This window comes from Sminthopsis crassicaudata, chromosome 1 (assembly GCF_048593235.1).
Source record: "Sminthopsis crassicaudata isolate SCR6 chromosome 1, ASM4859323v1, whole genome shotgun sequence".
Classification (NCBI taxonomy): domain Eukaryota; kingdom Metazoa; phylum Chordata; class Mammalia; order Dasyuromorphia; family Dasyuridae; genus Sminthopsis; species Sminthopsis crassicaudata.
In genome coordinates this window covers 698796563-698817347 of record NC_133617.1, presented here as the reverse complement: position 1 = coordinate 698817347, position 20785 = coordinate 698796563, and the positions used below count along the sequence as shown (strand labels likewise).

The following is a 20785-nucleotide window of genomic DNA, read 5'->3' as shown; positions in this document are numbered from 1 at the left end:
AAGATTAGGACTATACAGTATTATCAATAAATTGCATAAGAAGAAGAGAGTACAAGTTGGTCTGTGGCAAAAGTATGGGATGACAAGCAGATAGCCAGAGTACTGGTACTCTTGAGATCTTTGGAGAAAGAAGACACTCCAGGACATTAATGGGAGTAACAAATAATAAGTTATGATCTGCATCACTGGAGGAAACATATAAACTTATGGGATTATGGTTCTTTTAAAATATCACAGAATGGTATTCTATAACTTTAAATGTATGGTGGGATCCTGCTGCTTGGTGGGCTGTAGAGAAATTTTTGTGTTGATGGTTAGAGCCTCTGTTGATTTTGACCAAACCTCTTTCCTTCATTCCTTCTCAAATTCTGTCCATAACTGAAGGCAAATACTTGTCTATAAATATTTGGGGCACTGAAAGGGGCAGTGTAGTTAGTTGTCTTATTGGTTTTTTTTTTATTTTTATTTTTTTTCTGAGGCTGGGGTTAAGTGACTTGCCCAGGGTCACACAGCTAGGAAGTGTTAAGTGTCTGAGACCAGTAGTTGTCTTATTGTAAGGGTGGGATAAATTTTAATGTTAATTTTAACAAGATTGCGTTTTAGCAAGTAGCATGACAGCTCTGTCTGACAGAATCCCATCGTTACAGTATTTGAAGTCTCAACTGTCATAAAGTCACAGTTCTTTCCCAGGCTTCTGTGGATAAATTATGTTTCTTTTATGTTTTATTGCCACCAGCAGATACTACTTTGAAGATAGCAAAATGTTAGGAGTGAAAGAGACCTTGGAGCCTATTTAGTGTACTCCCTACTAGATCCAGAATGGGGAATGCTGATAGACCTAGGACTGGACTCTTATCTTTTGATTACTCAGTCAATATTTTTTCCACTACATACTGCATTATATTTCAATTTCATTCAGTTCTCCTTGCTCCCTTAGACTTCAGGTAATCTGAATTGGGACTCTATGGCTAAATGATCCTTTAATGCATTTTTTCTAAAACAGAGAGAAAATTGTATGAGCTTCTCTGAAGTCTTGACTATTAATAAGAAGCAAGAGACAAGAACAAAAGAAAGTGACCAGTACAATTTCTTATTTTATAGAGTCTAAGAGGTCAAATCACTTGCCACACAGTTAATAAGTAGCAAAGCCAGAAGAGAGAATTCAATTTATGGAAATTCAGGTTTTACTTCAGTCTAAATGTACCCAAAAGCTGGTTTTTGTTTTTTTTTTTTTTGATTGGCTGGCAGAGCAGCTCTTCTTCAGAAGGAAAGTCTTTTGCCTAGTGAACAGCTACTAGAAGTCAAGTCAATCATTCCCCTCCTTCTCCATTAGCTGTATCGAATAGATGTCTTATGCTACCTTGCATTGTAATTTAGCTTTGCATATGTCTTTTTTTCTTCAGTTTGATATAATGTTCCTTGAGGGCAATTTGTTTTTTGTACATTTTCATATTTCTCCTTATATTTTGGGAGGTTTACTTAGAGACTATATTAAATCATGGAAATCTGGGATTTAGCAATCTAGGGAGAAACCATCAGACATTTAATTAGTGACCCTTGTGCCTATGTACACAGAGGCCTAAGACATAAGCCCTTAGAGCATAATGGTAGCTGACATGTTTATTAAGGTTCACACATATTATTAACACATCACAGCTCTATGTAGTAAATACTAGGCAACCACCATAATAATAACTCACATTTATATAGCCATTTCAGATTTACAAAGTGTTTTCTTTACAATAACCTTATAAAGTAAGAAATACAAGTCTTATTTTTTCCATTTTATAGATGTGAAAATTGGGATTCAAATAAAGTTAGTGAATTGTCAGTCTTCGTATAGCTAGTATCAAAGCTGTGAGTCAAAATTATATTTCTTAATTTGATACTTTCTTTCACTACACCATGGCTGCCTCTTCCAGGGAGAGCTGCATTTATTTACTTAATCTCAGAACTCTAGAATAGTGGTTACCCATCCAAACTTGAAAGAGGCATAAATAAATAAAAGACAATTGTCTGGGACCTATATTTATTAGTTGTACCTTTTGTAGAAATAGGAGGGATTTTGTTCAGTTGGCAAATTTAGCAGCTTGAAGAGAAATTATTTTGTTATTATTTATTCAATTTTACTTTTAACAAAATATTTTGCTTTTTTATTGAATGGATATGGATTTTAGTTATAGCTTCTTAATAAAATTCATGAAGGAAATGGTGTATATAAATTTATATTTTGAAATTGACTAAAGAATTTAATATGTTGATTTCAAAGTTAAAGCAATTTCAATGTTTCCTTAATCAGTTAATCTTTCATTTATGAATAAAAATGAAAAACATTTCTTAAGCGTAGCAATATTGCCATAGAAAACCTAAGGTTTCTTCTCCCAGTTAAAGGAATGACAACTTGGTTTATTGCTTGGGAAAATTGGTTAGAAGATGGTTAATTCTGGAAGGAAATCCCTAGAGGATTGAATATTCAATTTGCCAAATTTGTTATTCCTTAAAGGATAAAAAGCAAAGTCAAATGCTATCTTAACCCTTAAAGTAAATTATAATAGTTATCTTTGTAATAATTCATGTTATTCTAGTTGTTGAGCTTCAAGAAAGTCTTAATGGCACTGGAATGTCCAGTAGAAGGCAGTTAATGTAGTCAAGTATATAGAGGGATTGCCCTATGAAGACAGACTGAAAAAAAAATTAGGACTTCAGTTTGGGAAGCGTTGGGCCCTGAGAGTGAAAAATGATTAAAGTCTGAGATCATGAAGGGTCCATGAGAGGCATAACAAAAGTGAACATAATAATAGTTCATATTACTATTTTCTTCCACAATAATTTGGTGAGTTATATAATACAGTTATTATCCCCATTTTGTAGATGAGGAAATTAAGGCCAATGAATATTTACTAAGCCATGATCACAGAATTTGTAAATGTATCAGAGTTTCTCCTTGATTCTAACTTCAGGGTTTTTCTTAGCTCACAGTGGCTTGCTTTTTCCTGGTTAATCATGGTTTTATTTACTCAATCTCGGAACTCTAGAGTGAGATACTATCTCTTAAAACTGGAAAGAGACAAATTAAAGACCATACTATATTTTACATAGACAGGAGAAAATTTGTGTAACTTGTTCCTTCAAGAGATGGAGCAGACTGAAAATATGAATCGGTCCAAGAGAGATCTAGATAAAAGTCATGATAAGTAATGGGTCATTTTCTTTATTTCTTTTTTTTTTTAAATTTAAAGTAATGGGCTATTTTAAGAAAATAAGAATGTTTACAGTATAGTCTTAATCTTTAAAGTTGTCATGATGGTAGACAGACCTACCCTAACCCATCAGTTGATGTCATGATCAGAAATAGGTAAAATTGGCCAGATGAATCAAGGGACTAATTCACTTCAACATTCTTATATTTCTGGGGTTTTTGAGCTTTGGACGGTAAAAGACTCAGATTTCATAGTAGGTTGGACAAGTAATAATGACTTAAGAATGGATGGGTACAGAGATTATTTATACTTTTTGACAAATCACCTCATGGAAGAAAGAGAAGTCTTTGGGTAGGAGAATAAGGGGGAGGTAGTTTAAAGGAATTTAAATTCCCGGTCAAAATCTTACTGAGAGAGTTAATGTACCTTTGTGTGTCTTATTGTCTTCTTCTTTTTGATATTGATTATTTGTGTTCTATCTCTTATAGATCCTAAACCTCCCAAAGCTGAGAGCCAGAATGGTAGGCAGCCCTCTGAAACAGAAGAGGATCTGTACAGAAGGTAAGGACATTGTAAACCCTTTCTGTCTTCAGTACAGTTTTCTGGAGCTCAGTGACAGTAATTAAGTTTTTTAATCCCTTTTCCTCTTACTCTGTTAGTTCTCATCCCTTGCCAAACCCCAGTTCTGGATTACTTATACCATCTGCCTCCTCTACTCTTACTTATGAGCTACTGAATGGAGATGAAGGAAGACAAGCAAATGTGCTGACTGAGTACACCATAAATTCATTATCTAACTGGGCTTTCACTGTAGTAAGACAATCCTTTTTTCTCATCTCTGATTTTTTTTGTTGTTGTTGTTTTACTTTTTTTAGACTTGGTCTCCCGATTTTTCTCAGGATAGGAGTGCAGGGGGCACTTACGGGTCCCATCCCTATTGCACAAAAGCTTTGACCTGCTTCATTTCTGACCTGAGCTGATTAGCTCTTCCTGTGGCAACTGGTAGCTCCTTGCTCCCAGAGGTTTACCATCTTTTTGTTAAACTTAAATGTAGAAACGTGGCCAGCTTTTGGGATACTGCAATTCAGAAATACTGAACTTAAGTGTCATTTGTATCAGCCTCCCCATAGCAGGAGATTACAGGCATATATCACCACACTTGGCTATTCTTCTCTCATTGATTCCCTGTCTCACTTCTCTTATAAAGTATCCTAAACCTCTTTTCTCCCTATATGTCCAAAATTTACCTTTCTGTGCTCCCATCCTGTCACCTAAGTTTTTTACCTTTTGCTTTACAGAAGAAAAATAATGAGACCATTTAACATAAGCTTGCTCTTCTTGCCTTCTCTTTATCTCAAAATCTCTTAATATCATTACTCCTTTTCTCTTTCTTTCCCCAGTTTCTGGTGAAAGGCTAGTCCTTCTCCAAAACCAGCATCTCAGCTTGTGCTCTTGGTCCCATCTCCTGTTTTTTTTTTTCAGCAGAATGCTTCCTCAGTTATCCCCTCAGTCTCTAAACTTCAACTCTTTCCTAGTTACTAAATTCTTACTGCTTTCTCACATGACCAAGTATCTACCATCCTGAAAAAAAACCTTCACTAGAACCTACTATCTCTTTAAGCTCTCTTCTTCTCAGTTGTCTACAATCTTTGCCTGCACTTTCCCTTTTATCACTTACTCTTCATCCCTTTGCTTTCTGACTTTGGATCTTATCACTCAACTAAAACTGCTATTTTTTCTTATTCTTTATCCCACTTCGCTGCTGTATTTGACACTGTTTACTGCCTTCTCCTCCTGGATACTCTTTCCTCTCTGGGATTTCATGAGACTGTTCTCTTTTGGTTTTCTTCATTTATGCGTGATCTCCTTTTTCTTTTTTTGCTGGATCATTACCTATTTTATACCTCCAATTGTAAGGGTTCCTCAAGGCTTTGTCCTGGGTCTTCTTGCAATATTCTTATCGGTGACCTCATAAACTTTCATGGATTTAATTATCATCTCTACAGAAATAATTCACAGATTCATACATCCATTAAGTTTTTCCTGAGCTTTTCTCCATTTTTTACCAGCTTCCTATTGGCTATTTTTGATTATATTATCTCAGAGACATTTCAGATTCATCATCTCCAAATTAGAATTTATCTTTCATCCAAAACCTACTGCTCTTTCATACTTGATTGTTTCTATTGAAGGTATCATCATTCTTCCATTTTTCTCAGATTTAGAATCTCAGTGTCATTGTCATTTTTAATTCCTTACTTTTTATTCATCCCATATATTTACCAGTTGCCATAACTTTCAATTCCTATTCCACAACCCTTTTCATATCTGACCCTGTCTCTCTACTTGTTAGGATTACTAAGTGAGAACTGAGGTTGTCTGGATAGTGACGAGGTGAGAATTCAGGTTGGACAATTAGAAGGTGAGAACTCAGGTTGACTTGATGGAAGGAGCAGGCTCATTGGCTGAGGTGGTTCTTCCCAGAAGCCCTTGCATTATCCCACGCCCATTCTCTGGGAGAATAAAAGAGAGGACTCCCAGAGATAAAAAGAAGACTCTGAATTGCATCAGGATTGATGGGGCTCTCTGCAGGAAGGGAAGTCACTTCTTTGGACAAGAGTTAACAGCAACTGCCTGGAGACAACGGTTCGTTACAGGAAGAAGAATCTGTTGGAGAGATTTGAGTAGACACAGCAGATCTCTTCCCAGAGAGCGATCCAGCAGCTTCTGGAGACGACAGCTCATTACATCTACTCACATAGCTACCACTTTAATTCAGGCCCTTACCACCTTTTGTCTAGATTATTACAACAGCTTCCTAGTTGATTACCCTGCCTCAAGTGACTACCCAACACAATCCATCTTCCACACAGCTGTCAAAGTGATTTTCTTTAAGTGCAGATCTCACTGTCATTCCCCTCACTGTCACTACTCTATGATATTTCTGTTATCTATAGGATAAAATAAAACTTACTTTTTAAGATTTTAAACCCTTTATAACTTGCCCAACTAATTTTTCAGTCTCACTGTACATTACTCCCACTCCCACACTAGGCAGAGGTCCAGGCAAACTGGCCTTATCTCTTTCTCACACAGGCCACAGCAATTTGTTTTCTGCGTCTTTGCTCTGGTCGTCCATGCTGAGCAACTCAGAATCCTTCTCTTCATTCAGGACCCATCTCAAGCAACACCTGCTAGAGGGATCCTTTCTGATTTCCTCCCCTCCAAAACATCCTGTATTTAGCTATTTTGTTTTATTTGCATTTTATTCTCTTTATATTTATTCTATATGTACTTCTCTATACTTATTATCCTTATTAGAATTTAAATTTCCTGAAAACAGATTTTATTTTAATTTTGTCTTTTTGTTTCCAGTGTCTTACACAGAGTAGGCACTTAATAAATTCTTGTTCATTGATGAACTTCTCTTCCTTGGAGGGTGTTTTCTCTTTCTCTGGAGACCTTGCTTTCTTCCAGACAGAACTATATATCCCACATCTTCATTTCCTCTCGTTCATGAGGGAAATGTTTATATAGGTCTTTGGCTGGGGCTAACAGAATATTCTGGAGCTTATCTTTGTCAGAGAACAGTGTTCATTTGAGGCAGAAAAAAAGAATTTTTTAAAGAAACAGAAAAAATATTTTTAGGGAAAATTAAGACTCAAAACATTTATACACAAGTAATCACCATTTTAATGACGTTTTAAAGTGGCTTGATACTCTCTAGAAGAATGTAGTAGTAATTGAGGAAGAATAAAAGGAGGGAAGTTGGAACTGGACTGTACCCAAATTTAATCACCCTTATACTGTGCCTTGTAGCTGGCTGAATCAAGTCTGGCTTCTGGTGCCTTATTAGCCTGAGGACATTGATGACTCTCTTAATAAGAAATCTCTAGTTGACCCTTGGGTTTGGAGGTTCATTTTCTTCTGCATGGCTTTTAAGAAGACTGGCTAACTTATGAGAACAATTATCCCAAGGTAGGAACCAAGTCCAAGGATTCAATCCCTGTTAGGTGATATACTTCCTTTCTTTATATCAAGCACTGCATCCCTTAATCTGTTCCTTCCTAATTCATTATCAGTAGAAATAGTCTTCATTTATCCTGAATTTGAATACTCAAAACTTCTGAGTGAAGATGGTGGTATCTGAAACATTCAAGTTCCTATATTCTAACAGTGAGTGAGATAGTGCCAAAGGAAAAGTTGGAGTCTTTAGTCTTTGAAGCTTATGTGGCATTAATGCTGCTCTCTGATTGAGGTTTGAAACTAAGATTCTTGCATTCATATGATACATAACAATTGGCTTTTTCTCCTGGATCATGGAGTATCATAAATGCTTGTCTGTGTTTGGGTCTTTTCCCTGAAAGCATTTTTTTATATTTTCAGCTCCAAAGTATAGGGATATCAGGGTGGAAGGGGGCATTCTTCAAGATAACTAATGGAACAAAGTTGCCCCCCAAAGCCAAATGTTGCCTTCATCTTCCCCCTCTCTTGCTTCAGGTGGCAGGCCTCTTTCTCGTTGCAGAGTTGTGTTGCCATGCTCACCTTGCTGGCCCATGGCAGTGGGCACAGTCCCTGGCTGCATCCTGCCAGTCATAGCCTCTGCATGTGCATCTTCATTCTCTCTTGGCACAGATATGAACAGGAACAGGCCATGATCCAAGAAGAGCTGCTTCAGCTGGTGAAGAGAGAAAGGGAGGTGGCCAGGGAGCATCCCAAGTCCTCCCTTCCATGGGAGAAGAATGGCATGAACCAGGAGAAGCAGCGATCAGCCCAGCTGGTGAGTGCTGATTTTCTAGTGTTTTCTCCTGTGGATTTGTTTGTTCAGTTGAGAAGAGCTTCATCTTGGCCTCAAGCCTCATTTTCCCAAAGAGATTCTAAAGTCTTCTATTTCTTCTCTATTGTAATTGGCTTCTTTGTAGGGAAGAAATACTGAATGAGGAAATTGTCTCATTCTAGTCTTGCCACTAACTGCTTATGGAATGTAGTGTCAGGGACTTCATAGAACCATGGAATTTTAGAGCTGGAAGCAGCATTAGAGATTTGGTCCTCATCTAATGGAAGAAAAATATGAGGCCCAGGGAGGTGAGATGCCAGTCCAAAGTCATGCTGCACATTCACAATGGAGAATCAGGACCAGAATCACAGTCTCTTTTCTTCCTCCTCCTCCTCTCTGTACTTGGTCTCCTTATTTGTGAAATGAAGTGATTAGGCTCAAATCTCTGCTCCTTCATGTATCCTTCCAGTTCTGATATCCTGTGCTTCTAAGAGGCAAGAGTGCTGAAGAAAGAACCTGCTCCAGGGTCTAGTCAGGTCCAGACATATTAGCAGCATAGTGGACAAGTCCCTTAATCTCTTTGGCCTGCAGCTCCTCATCTGTATAAATGAGAAGGTTAGACTAGGTGATCTCTACTGCCCCTTTCATTTGTGTCATTCAATGATCTTAGAGGACTGTGGTGTATGGGCAGTTGCCAATTAAAACATTTCCACATTGACTCATCAAAAAGAAATCATCTTATTTTGCATTGTGTCCATCTCTGTTTCATTAGTAGTCCTTTGGAATATTGTCTGGTCATTACTCTGATAATAATTTAGCACCGTAGTATTCTGTAGTATTTAAATACCGTATAACTTGTTCATTCTTTCCTCAGTTTATGGATACAACCTCAGATTCCTCTCCCTTGCTACTTGAAAAAGAGTTAAAAGTATTTTGGAGTTTGTTTTCCTTAGAACTAGCCTCTCCTTTTATATTTCTTCCTTTTAATTCCCTTCTCTTGCCTCTTTACTAAAAAGCATATCTGTACTCAACTGTGTATGTATGGGTATGTGTGTGTGTGTGTGTGTGTGTGTGTGTATGTGTATGTATGTATGTATTTATTCTTCTTTTGCCCAACTCAGATGAGAGTAAGGTTTCAAGTATCAGCTGTTCCCCTTTTTGTTTGTATAGACATCTCTATACCCTGATTGGGTGAGTTAATTTTCTCTAACCTTTCTTTTTCACCCCTGTTGTGGTTTTCTTTCCTTCTTTTCTTTTTTTTTTTAATTTTTTTTATTATATATATATTTTTTTTATAATATTATCCCTTGTATTCATTTTTCCAAATTACCCCCCCTCCCTCTATTCCCTCCCCCCGATGACAGGCAATCCCATACATTTTACATGTGTTACAATATAGTCTAGGTACAATACATGTGTGTGAATATCATTTTCTTGTTGCACAATAAACATTAGAATCCGAAGGTACATGCAACCTGGGCAGACAGATATTAGTGCTAACAATTTACATTCCCCTCCCAGTGTTTCTTCTCTGGGTGCAGCTACCTCTGTCCATCATTGATCAACTGGAAGTGAGTTGGTTTTTCTTTATGTTGAAGATTTCCACTTCCATCAGAATACATCTTCATACAGTATTGTTGTTGAAGTGTACAGTGATCTTCTGGTTCTGCTCATTTCACTCAGCATCAGTTGATTTAAGTCTCTCCAGGCCTCTCTGTATTCCTCCTGCTGGTCATTTCTTACAGAGCAATAATATTCCATAACCTTCATATACCACAATTTACCCAACCATTCTCCAACTGATGGACATCCATTCATCTTCCAGTTTCTAGCTACAACAAAAAGAGCTGCCACAAACATTTTGGCACATATATGTCTCTTTCCGCTCTTTAGTATTTCTTTGGGATATAAGCCCAGTAGTAGCGCTGCTGGGTCAAAGGGTATGCACAGTTTGATAACTTTTTGGGCATAATTCCAGATTGCTCTCCAGAATGGCTGGATTCTTTCGCAACTCCACCATCTTTCCTTCTTTTCTTAAAATAATCAAGAAATATTAGGACCACCCCCAAGCCTTATCTAATTGGATCCCTCTATGAGTCCAAACTCTTGCTTTCCTTCTAATCTTGATTTTGGTCATGGAAAAATTTTCAAACTTCATGTAAATCAAAATTATTCTCTTTTACTTTTCATGATCCTGTCTGGTTTTTGTTTGGTCATAAAACTTTTCCCTTAGCTATAGGTCTGACAGTATGAGATCATCCTTTATGTCTATCCATGGATCCATTTTGACCTTATCTTAATTATCATGTGAAATTTTGGTCTATAACTAGTTTGTGCCAAATCACTTTCTAGTTTTCCAAGCAGTTTTGATCAAATGGTGAGTTCTTGCCCCAAAACTTGGATCTTTGGTTTTATCAAACACTTAGACTATTATGGTCATTTACTATTGCATATTGTATACCTAGTCTATTCCATATGATTCTGCCTGGTGTGTGTGTTCTCTCTCTCTCTCTCTCTCTCTCTCTCTCTCTCTCTCTCTCTCTCTCTCTCTCTCTCTCTCTCTCTCTTCTCTCTCTCTCTCTCTCTCTCTCTCTCTCCCCTCCCTCCCTCCCTCTCTCCCTCAGTTTTTTTTTTTTTTTTTTTTTTCTCTCTCTCATGCAATGTGATTAAGTGATTTATGCAGGGTCACAAAGCTATTAAATATCTTGAGGCTGGATTTGAACTCAGGTCATCCTGATTCCAGGGCCAATGCTCTATCCATTGTGTCATCTATCTGCCCCCAGAGTGGCTTTCTTTTAACATTTCTTAAAAGATAATGTCTAGGCTCCTTTTCTAGACTTGGTGTTCCTCTAGTCCAGTGATGCTTGTTTTTTTTTTTTTTTCCATTCAATCTGTTCTCAAGTTCGATTGTTTTTGGTATAAAATACTTTATATTTTTCTTCTTTTTTTAGCTTTTGATTTTAATATTATTTGTTTCTTTTTAGAATCATTGGCTTCTATTTGTTCTATTCTAATTTTCAGTAAGCTTTTTTTTTTTTTTTTGCTTGAGCAAAAGTTTATATTTCTTTGCTGAGTTGATAGTTTCTTTTCTCTTTCTTCCACAGCTCTAATTTCCTTTACAGTTTTTTTTCTCAACCATTCTTAGATTTTTAACTTTTTTTTTTTAAACTCTTGCTTCATCTCTTCCAGGAATTCTAGTTGGATTTGTTCCCTAGCTATATTTTTCTCTGAGGTAATGCTTATAGATGTTTTGGAGCCATTCTTTTCTGTGCTTGTTTCTTGAGCATCTCTGCCACATCATTATGGTGGTATTCTTTTTCAGTTTCATCATTTTTTTTCCTATTTCTTAACTTCAGATTTGATCTTAGGGCTAGGCCCTGGCATACTTCTGAAGGAAGGGTTTGAGCTAATCATGTTGCTACTTTCTTAGGTATTGAGTGTTGTTTATTATTCCAAGATCTCAGAGACACTGGGGACCAACAAGACTTCATTGCTCTCCAAGTGGTCTAATCGAGGGCAAAATCTGATTGCTTCCCTCATGTTCTTAACTCTTCAGGTTCTTGACCTGGGTTTGGTTCTGAGAAAAAGTAGATGCTGCTGGACCTAATTCTTATCAGCCAACTGCAAAACTCTGTTAGTTTAAAGAGGCAAAAGTCTAGGTTATCCTTTGCCCTGTGAATTCCAGACCCAACTTATTCCTGTGCAGGTTAGCCAGGTGCTTTGCTCTGCACCTAATGGCTAAATCATACTGTTGTTGCCCACTGCTGTCTTCCTAATGTCCTTCCTTATCCATACTGCTCTCTCCTGTGTAGGTCCTCTTCCCAGTCCGCCCTGGATCTGTGAAAGAGAATTTGATAGTCAGTGATATATCTCACAATTGGCACCTGTGCCCATCACAGTGAGGTATGGATTTGGGACTTCCTTTTGTCCTGGCACACAAAACTCTACACATCATGTTCTCCTGTCGACTCTGTCCCCAGTATCCACAGACCTCTCTTTCTGACTCCCTATACTAAATTAAGTTGGACAAATGATTTACTGTGACTTTCTGGATTTCCTCATCAAAGTTTGGCCAGTGCGTTTTTCTAGATGTTTGGAGGAATTTGTGGGGGAAAGTGCCCTGCACTGCTCCCTGCGACTCTGCTATTGTAGCTCCCCCTCTCCCATATGACAAACTTGAAAAAGCCAAATGATAGTTATCTTCTCCCCATATCCTCCTTCCTGTGCCTCTAAGCCTTCTTTTTCTATATATCATTCTCATGTGGCTTTATCTCTAGGCCCTTCACTACCCTCTTTGCCCTTCTCTAGTTTACCTCACTAGTGTCTTTAAACTGTGGAATGCCCTGGTGGGGTCTGATCAGGACTGGGCACAGAGAGACACTGCCTTTCTTATTCCTTAACTGTGCCTCTCTGGATGGAACCCACGATGGTCTCAGCTTTGTAGCTGTCACATTCTGTGTCTAACTCTGACTGAGCTTGCAGTCCGCTAAATTCCCCCATGCTCTTTTTCAGACCAATAACTCTATCGTTCTCATCTCATACTTGTGAATCTAAGTATATGATTTTATGCTTTTCATTGAATTCCTCCTTTATATTCAGTCCAATGACTTATTCATCAAAATGTTTTTGGGTTCTGGCTCTTTATCATCTATGTCAAAAGAGGGAAAAAAAGTCTGGCAAGTTCAGGATGTTAGGAGGCAGAAAGATCATCCAGCACCAAACACTTTCTAACTTTATGGGTTGCTTAAATTCTGTTAAAATGGGGTTAATAATAGCACCTATCGCATAGGGTTGCTGGAAAGCTGAAATGAGATGTCTGGGGAAAAAAAAAAAAAGCTCTCAGCATAGTTGTCTTGCACATAGCAACTACTATGTAAATTCTTATTTTCTTTCTTCTAGTGGAAAAATTAAGCAGGTTTTTAACTTGCAGTTTGATGGGTAGTTTAATGGGCTGGCTTGTGTGTTTTTTGTAATTGGATTTGGCTGGAGAGTTCTCCAGGCTTGATACTCTCACCTATCCTATGCAGGTACTACTATATGCACAAAACTTTTATTTTTATGTGTAAAGATTTTCTCTTTGAATGTTATAAGAATTATTTGACATTTAATCTCCTCCTTTACATTGTTTGCCTCTGGCTTTTATGATGATTATTTTATCATCCTTTTTACAAAGCTGTGATTCAGCTCATTATTGGGGAAAGTTATAAAACTGATGCTAGAGAAAGACAATGATTTTTATATCCTGTTATATGTTGCAAAAGGGTCACTGATTTACTTATTATATAACAGAACTATGGGAAGATAAATTGATATATTTGTATCTGCTGGGGGCATATTTTTAAAGATCCTATACTCAGAAATAGCTCTTAGGTACCTGATTGCCTTAAGTTGAAATTTTCTTCTCACTAATACTCTTTCAAATTATTTCAAATCTATCCTCACTTTTGTCTTTCTTCTTTCATAAGACCTATTATAATATTCCAGCAGATAGGTCATACAGTGGACAGAGTGTGAGGCCTGGAGTCAGGAAGACTCATCTATATGAGGTCAAATCTGGCTTAGACACTTTGAGCTGTGTGACTGTGCAAGTCACTGAACTCTGTGTGCCTCAGTCTCCTTTTCTGTGAAATAGGTTGAAAAGGAAATGGCAAAAACCACTGCCAACCACTGTTTTCTTTGCCAAGAAAACCCCAACTGGGGTCATAAAAGAATTGAACCCAATTGAAATGAGTGAACAACAACAACTCCATGATATTCTACTGATCCTGGAAAGAAGGGTTAATGCCTTACAAAGTGTTCTCTCAGCAGAGCAGGAATGGGGAGCCTATTTTCTGCCAAGAGCCATTTGGATATTTAGAACATTATTTGTGGGCCCTACAAAATTCACAACTTAAAGAAAACTGGAAGGTTATTGTTGCATGCCATTGCCTTGGCAGGGCCAGACCAAGTGATTTTTTTGTGGGCCTTATGTGATCTACAGGCTGGACATTCCCTATCCCTAGAATAGGCCATTAACCAGTGCAGAAACCACTGGCTATATATATTAGGTTGAAGTATGTCCCTTTCTGGCTGAACTTCCAATTGAAGAAGAGGTTTAGAATGTCATTAAGCTCTGTTCTTATGGCAAAGGACCTGGTGCTGCTTCTGTTCTAACAGTTTTTCAAGGCAGGGAAAACATTGCTCATATAAAAGTTGACGGAATGTACCACGTTACATGACAGTAGAAAGTTATCCTCAAGGAAGTCAAGGATGCCTCTATTTTCTGCCTTATAAAGAAAAAGGAAATAAGTTGTCTTGTGACAATCACATTACTCACTTAATCATGCTCAAAAAAAATTCTTGCCAGAGTCCTTAACAGGCTAATCTTTCACCTGGAAGATGATCACCTACCAGAGAGCCCATGTGGCTTTAAGACAGGACTGAGGAATGACTGGTGCGGTGTTTGCTGCCTCACAACTCCAGAAGAAATGCCAGGAGGATACCATATTCATCCAAGGCCTTTGATACTGTTGGTCCTTAGGGTTTGTGGAAGATCCTGGCAAATCTGGTTTCCTAGAGAAGTTCATCAGCATTGTGCATCAATTTCACAAAGGATGCCTGCCCAGGTTCTGGATAGTCAGTGTTTTGGGGCAGAGTGAAGTAGGGCTGGGTACTTGCTCCCCTGGGATGCTTCCAGTGATGTTGGTGGTGCCTTCAGCAAGGATGGAAATGGGCATCAAGGCCAACTACCACAGTGATGGTAAATGATTTATCTTGGAAATGCTACAAGCCAAGACTAAACAGAGAGACAGTTGGTGCATGTTCATAGATGATTGTGCGTTCAATGCAGCTCTGAAGAAGTGCAACAGATCGATTCTCTGCCCCACGTGCTGATTTTGCCGGACAACACCAAGAAAATGGAGGTTCTTGAACCACCAGACAGCACCGCTTTATCCATATAGAGAGCCATTTGTTTTAGCAAATGGATAAATTTTGAATACTTTATATAAGTTCATAAGTTCACTTATCTTGGCAGTATATTTCTAGGGATTTACCCTTAAATGAAAAGGTTGACACACACACACATTGATAGTGTTTGGGAAGCTCTGAAGGAAAGTGTGGGAGAGGAGAGGTATTAGGCTGCCTGCCAAACTTCCTACATAATCATTGGGCTGACCTTATTATTGTATGCCTGTGAAAGCATACACCAAAACTGAATTGCTTCCATTTGAATTGCCTTAGTAAGATTCCTCAGATCACCTTGCAAGATAAGGTACTTAATATTGAAGTCCTTTCTTGAGCTAAACTGCCAACCATTCAAACCCTACTTACTGTAGAGCATGCAACTTTGATGGGCTAGCCACCTTGTTCAAATGCCAAACAGTATGTTTGCCTAAAAGACTATTTTATGGAGAACAAAGTATTATATAATCAAGCAAACAAATTTTATTGAAATAGTTATCGAAATGTGAAAAAAAAAGTTTTTTAACCCAGAGTAAGAATACTTACTTTAGGAATTTTTTTTCCTGCTCTTTACCATAGGGAGTAGAAATCTTATTGGAATCAATTTTTTCCCCAAGGAGTTTACTGCAGAGAGATCCTCAGGCATGGCCTCCTGGTCTCTCAACTTCCTCAGCTGGGGAGAGCAGTGAATGATGGCAACAGTGGAACAGAGAGGAGAGGAGAGGAAAAGAGACAAGAATGACTATTAAGAGAGAAAGAAAACTATAGGAATACAAGAAAGGCTGAAAATACAAAAATAGTTGAGAGGCTAGGTATTAGCTTATTTTCAAAGTATATAAACTTAAAGAAATTAAGAGATTTCAAAAGGAAAAATTAGTAAAATGTCGAGAACTCACCATAGCATATTTAACAAGAAAAATGTACTAAAATCCTCTGATGAAAAATAGAATTCTGCTATTGATAGAACATAGAACAATGACAAGAAACTTTAGAGTTACTCTAAATAAAACCGTTAAAAGAAGATATTAGGATGGAAATTAGAATTCTTAATATAGAATTAAAGAAAGACAACAGGCTTCAGAACTTAGATCACACAATAGAAAATCTCTCCAGTGAAGAAGAAAAAATGATATATTTGCAAAATTTGATAATCTCCCCCCCATCTCCACCCCCCCAAAAAAAATAAATGGAAGAGAACTTGGCCAAAGAGAAGCAAAAGGAAATAACTTTAAAAGAACATATAAAGTCTTTTAAAGTCAGAGATTTACCTTGAAAGGATCCTCAGCTGGTGAACACCACACTCTTGAAATTCCAAGGTTAAATTTTATCAGACAACAAATTTTGTAAGCTGCCTTGACGTAGTAAATAATTCATTGGCTCTGGAGTCAGGAAGGCCTCAGTGCAAATCCTGCGTCAGATATTTAATAGTTGTGTGATCTGAACAGGTTTCTCATATAACCTCTTTGAACTTGTTTCCTCATCTAAAATGATGGACTCATTTAAATTCTCTGAAGTTTCTTCTAGCTGTAAATTGAAATTTATGAGCTGTCCCTGTTCTTTGGTATATTCAGTACCTGTGGTAGGAAATTTAGAATAATTGACTAAAAAGTTACTGAATAAGTCAGTATTTTTCTGTATGAGGTGATCTGGGGAATGTGAAAAAAAAGAAAGAAATTGAGATTAAAGGTGACCTTTCTATGACTTCTTTAGAAAGGAAGAATCAAAATGTGGGAAATAAGATGACCTCGTTTATGGCCAAATACTTCAGTATTATTATAGCGTATAGCAAATAAATAAATCAATTAATTAAAAAAAAAAACCCACAACCAAAAACCAAACAACTAAGTAAATGAAAGTAATATTCTAGGAAGCAGCATTACCCAACTTTGAGAATCAACCAATATGATTTACCAAAAGCCCCATAGTTCTTAGCTCTTTTTAAAAAAATCCCCTTGAATAATGGCTTTGTCAGATTTATTGACCCAAGAAAAGAATATGACTTCTTTTTCTTCTCTCAGAACAGAAGCCAAGCCTGGGGGGGGGGGGATCAAGTTTCTAGCATAAATGAACAGAGATAGAGATATTTGCAGAATTGGGTACAGACTCTTTGGATTAAGGGAACGTGTTCTTTGTTATATCTTTGAAATGTGACTTTCAGGCTTCAGTGATGACCTCACCCTCAGAAACTGTCAGATACTTAACTCTCATCATCTTTCAGAGATACTTTGGAATTTAGTATTTGAGTTTTATTGAAGTTGGGCTCATTCCCTGTGAAACAGGTGGCAATTACATTTTTACATAATTGAATCAAGGAAACAGGCCCAGAGAAAGGACCTGCTCAAAGTCTCATAGAGCTCAACAGAAAATTTGGATTGTTTTGTTAATGTTCTAGTTCTGTGTTCTAATGCCTCTGACATTGGTGGGGCTTAGTTGAATGGGCCCTCTGGCCATCTTGTTAGGATTCTTCCTAAATCATTTGTTTCTCATTCATGTGATTGTAATGTTGGCACAATGTGAAGATATCCTGGTGTATTTGGATGATTGATTCAGTCTTCTTTGCTGGTTTTTATTCAATAGAGTAGTGATACGATTGTTGGAAATAGAGTAGTTCCCTGTGTGTTTATCTGTAAGCAATATGGTTTAGGTGGCTGTAGAGTCACAGTTGGCTAGACTGATAGATGGTTAGTGAAGGCAGAAGGAATATTCCTGGCAATTCTATAGATGTATCATAGATTAACATGGTTGAGAAACCCTGATCTAGATCCATTTCTGAATCCCAGCACTTCATAGTCTTAACAATATAAGATTTTGGGGATCTTTACCTCTCGCAGAGTTGCTAGTTCCCTGGTCTTTTTTAGGTTAAATTTAGAGGATTTCAGCACTACAGATCTGATTGTCTCAGATAGGATGTGCTTCTGGGAAGAATATAAGATCCTACTTTCTTTGTCTAGTAAAAGATGTAAATTCAGTTTATTTCATTTAAGAAGACAATGCTATGATTTTAATGTTGGAGTTTTTTAGGATTTTGTGGAACTATTTTTAAGAATTCTGTATTTTTTTTCTTTCTACTCATTACCAAATCTAAAATCTGCAGATACCTTTATTTTTTCCTTTTCTACCAATAGCATATAGCTCAGGTGACCTCTGCTGTATGCTGACAGAAGCTGGAAATTCTCATTAGCTGCTAACTTTGTTAGGCAAATGGCTGATTGCGGTTCCATTCCTGGTGTCATTGCTTCTAATTAGCCGATCGCATGTCTACAAAAATGTCTTTTAGCACTGGGGATGAGCTAAAGAGGCTGACAGCTGGGGCTGAGATCTGGAAGGGACGCTGGAAAGGCTTCTCCTCCCAACCCCCTTGAGGGACACCACTGCCCTTTAACAGACCACAATTGGGCCTCTTTTAAGCTTGATGAGTCTTGAGGGACTTGAGCTGTAGGCTCCTTCTAAAAAGCTTTGGATAAGGATTATTATTAAACTCAGAAGAGCACAAATCTCTTTCTTATCTAAGGAATAAAAGAAACAGCAGTATTACTTTGGTGTTATGATCATGTAGGATTTTGGATGACAAGTTGCAACTGCTAATGCTAAATTAAAGAAGTTGGTCACTAGTATTTTGTAAAGTTATTTAAGTCTTTATAATATTATCATTACTGATGCCCTTTTGACGAGAAATGAGGTGTGGAAAAGGATGTAGCGTGTGAGTAGTGAGAAAGATGGATATCTGAGAGATTTTCTGGGTGAAAGGAGGCAGTCTATATGTGGTAGTTACAGAGACCATCCTTATTCTGTTTGTTTGACTTATTAGTTGACTGGGTATAATCTCCTGGTTTTGTTTTGTTTTGTTTTGTTCACATTGGCCCTCCTTTAATGCAAGATCCTTGGGGTCTACTCTCTTTTACAGACTTGAACTTAGAATTGTTATCTGGAAACGCAAAAAGCATTCCAAATCCCTAAATTCTTTGCAGATATATAAGCTGTCACTTCCAGGTCAAAGCTATGTGACCTGCTCCTGCCTGTGAAAAACATGGCCTCAGGGATATAGGTTGAGAAGAACTGGGTTCAGCAGCATCCAAAGTGGTAATAGCCTTGGTTAGTAAATTTTGGTTTCAGGAAATATGGGAAGAGTACAGTTGTCTGGAGTTCACCTATGGGGCGTAGCTCTTTTTAGGATTGATCCAGCCTAGGTTTTAAGTAAACTGGAGTAGGATAAAAACTTCTCAGTAATGGAATGGATTGCTTTATTCTTGGATGCTCGTGATATTCTGTCTTTGCAGCAGAGGCCTTTAGTGTAAGTGATTTCCTCATATCAGTTTCACTATGTGCTATTCCTTGAACAAACACTTTTATCTTTTATGTCTGGTCATTTTCTCTGATTTGTCCCTCATTCCTTGAAATTTTTGCCACCTTGTTTTTTCTTCCTGACTTCTGTAGCTTCTTCTTTCAAGTCTCTGTAAGAAACATACTATAAGAAGCCTTTATCTTCAGTGTATTCTGTCTGTATCTTATTTGTACATAGTTGTTTCATTTTGTCTCTCCCATTAGACTGTAAGTTTCTTGAGAGCAAGGATTGTTTTTACCTTTATACCCAGTTCTTAGCACAGTCCTTGGCACATAATAGATGCTAAATGTTTAATTGATTTGACTTGATTTCTCATTCTGTCTGAACAAGATGAGGCCCGTAATAATTCCTTAGTGTTATACTCTGAGCAGGACCCTAGAATTAATATGTTTAGATGTCAGAAATAAACTCTAGATGTTTTATGTATCAAAAAAGTCATACCCATCTACTTTGATTCCCTCACTTAATCATTCTGTTTACCTTTAGAGCTAAAGCTAGGCATTAAACTAGAGGCCATTGCTCTAAAGGCAATCTTTATTAGATTCCCAGAAATTAGAGAAGGCTAGAATACTAAGCCTTTATGTTAAGGGAAGGAAAAAGAATGAAGAGATGATTATCTGCTTTGCTATCTAGTCCTGTTGCTCCTATCACCAGATTATTTTGACTAAGCTTTTCCTATCTTGCTCTCTCCAGTTATTTGTTTTCTCTTGCTCCTTCCATTGGCTCAACATGTGTGAAAGACTGAGAAAGAAAGGGGTGATAGTTTGGGTGATAGTTTTTCTAAAATTTTTTCATATCCTTTAAAAGACATATCCTACTTTGTCCTTTTTTAGAAGAATGCTTTGGATTTATCAATTAAGCAGATTGTATTTCCCTTACCAGATAAATTTAATCATTGTATATTGACATGAGGTAAGTAATTAGAAAGGGACCACTTAAGAAGCAAATAAATAAGGGAGTAAAAGGAAAGAATAATAATCATTTATATTTATGTAGCATTTTAAGGTTTCTTCACAGCAGCCTCAAGTATATAGTGTCAGAATTTCAACCTCATTTTACAGACATTGAAACTGAGTCTCAGAGAGGTGAATTCTTTTTCCTTAAGGTCCCACAATGTCTGAAGTGGAATTTAAACCCAGGTTTTCCTGATTCTATGTGCAGCATACTTTCTATTACATCATGTAATCCTTTATTGGTTCCCATTCCACCAGAAGAATGTCTTCTAATTTGTTGTTTCACAGGCAAAAATACAAAATACCAGCACTTACTGTTGCTGGCTAAGAGTTGGCTTCCTTAAGAGTAGCAACAGAAGCCTTCCCCTGTGTTGTTGATACTCTATATTCCTTTTAGACCTTCTGGTTGTGATGTCCCTGTTCTTTTTCTCACTGACCCCATTCCTTGGGGTATATGTTTTGCCACAGAAGATCCAAAGAATTCCTCTCATGAAATGGAAAATTACAAAGGAGGGAGGAATGATGTTCCATTTCCTATATATTCTTACCTTTCTCTCTGGTACTAGAATCA

General features: G+C 37.4%; 1 protein-coding gene across 8 annotated transcripts in view; it reads left to right on the top strand.

The window, feature by feature from the left end:
* The window catches only part of CHCHD6 (coiled-coil-helix-coiled-coil-helix domain containing 6), a 339494-nt gene that overhangs the window by 28137 nt on the left and 290572 nt on the right, over positions 1-20785 (top strand). For 6 of the 8 annotated variants that reach the window (XR_012484954.1, XR_012484952.1, XR_012484955.1 and 3 more), the window contains exons 3-4: positions 3689-3761; positions 7836-7980. Coding sequence is in view for 4 of the 8 variants with exons in the window: in XM_074283786.1 (XP_074139887.1) it covers positions 3689-3761; positions 7836-7980 (218 nt within the window). In the remaining 4 variants the exon portion in view is untranslated. Of the gene's footprint in view, positions 1-3688; positions 3762-7835; positions 7999-20785 lie in introns of all 8 variants that reach the window. The other 2 variants (XR_012484953.1, XM_074283784.1) reach the window with 1 other exon arrangement.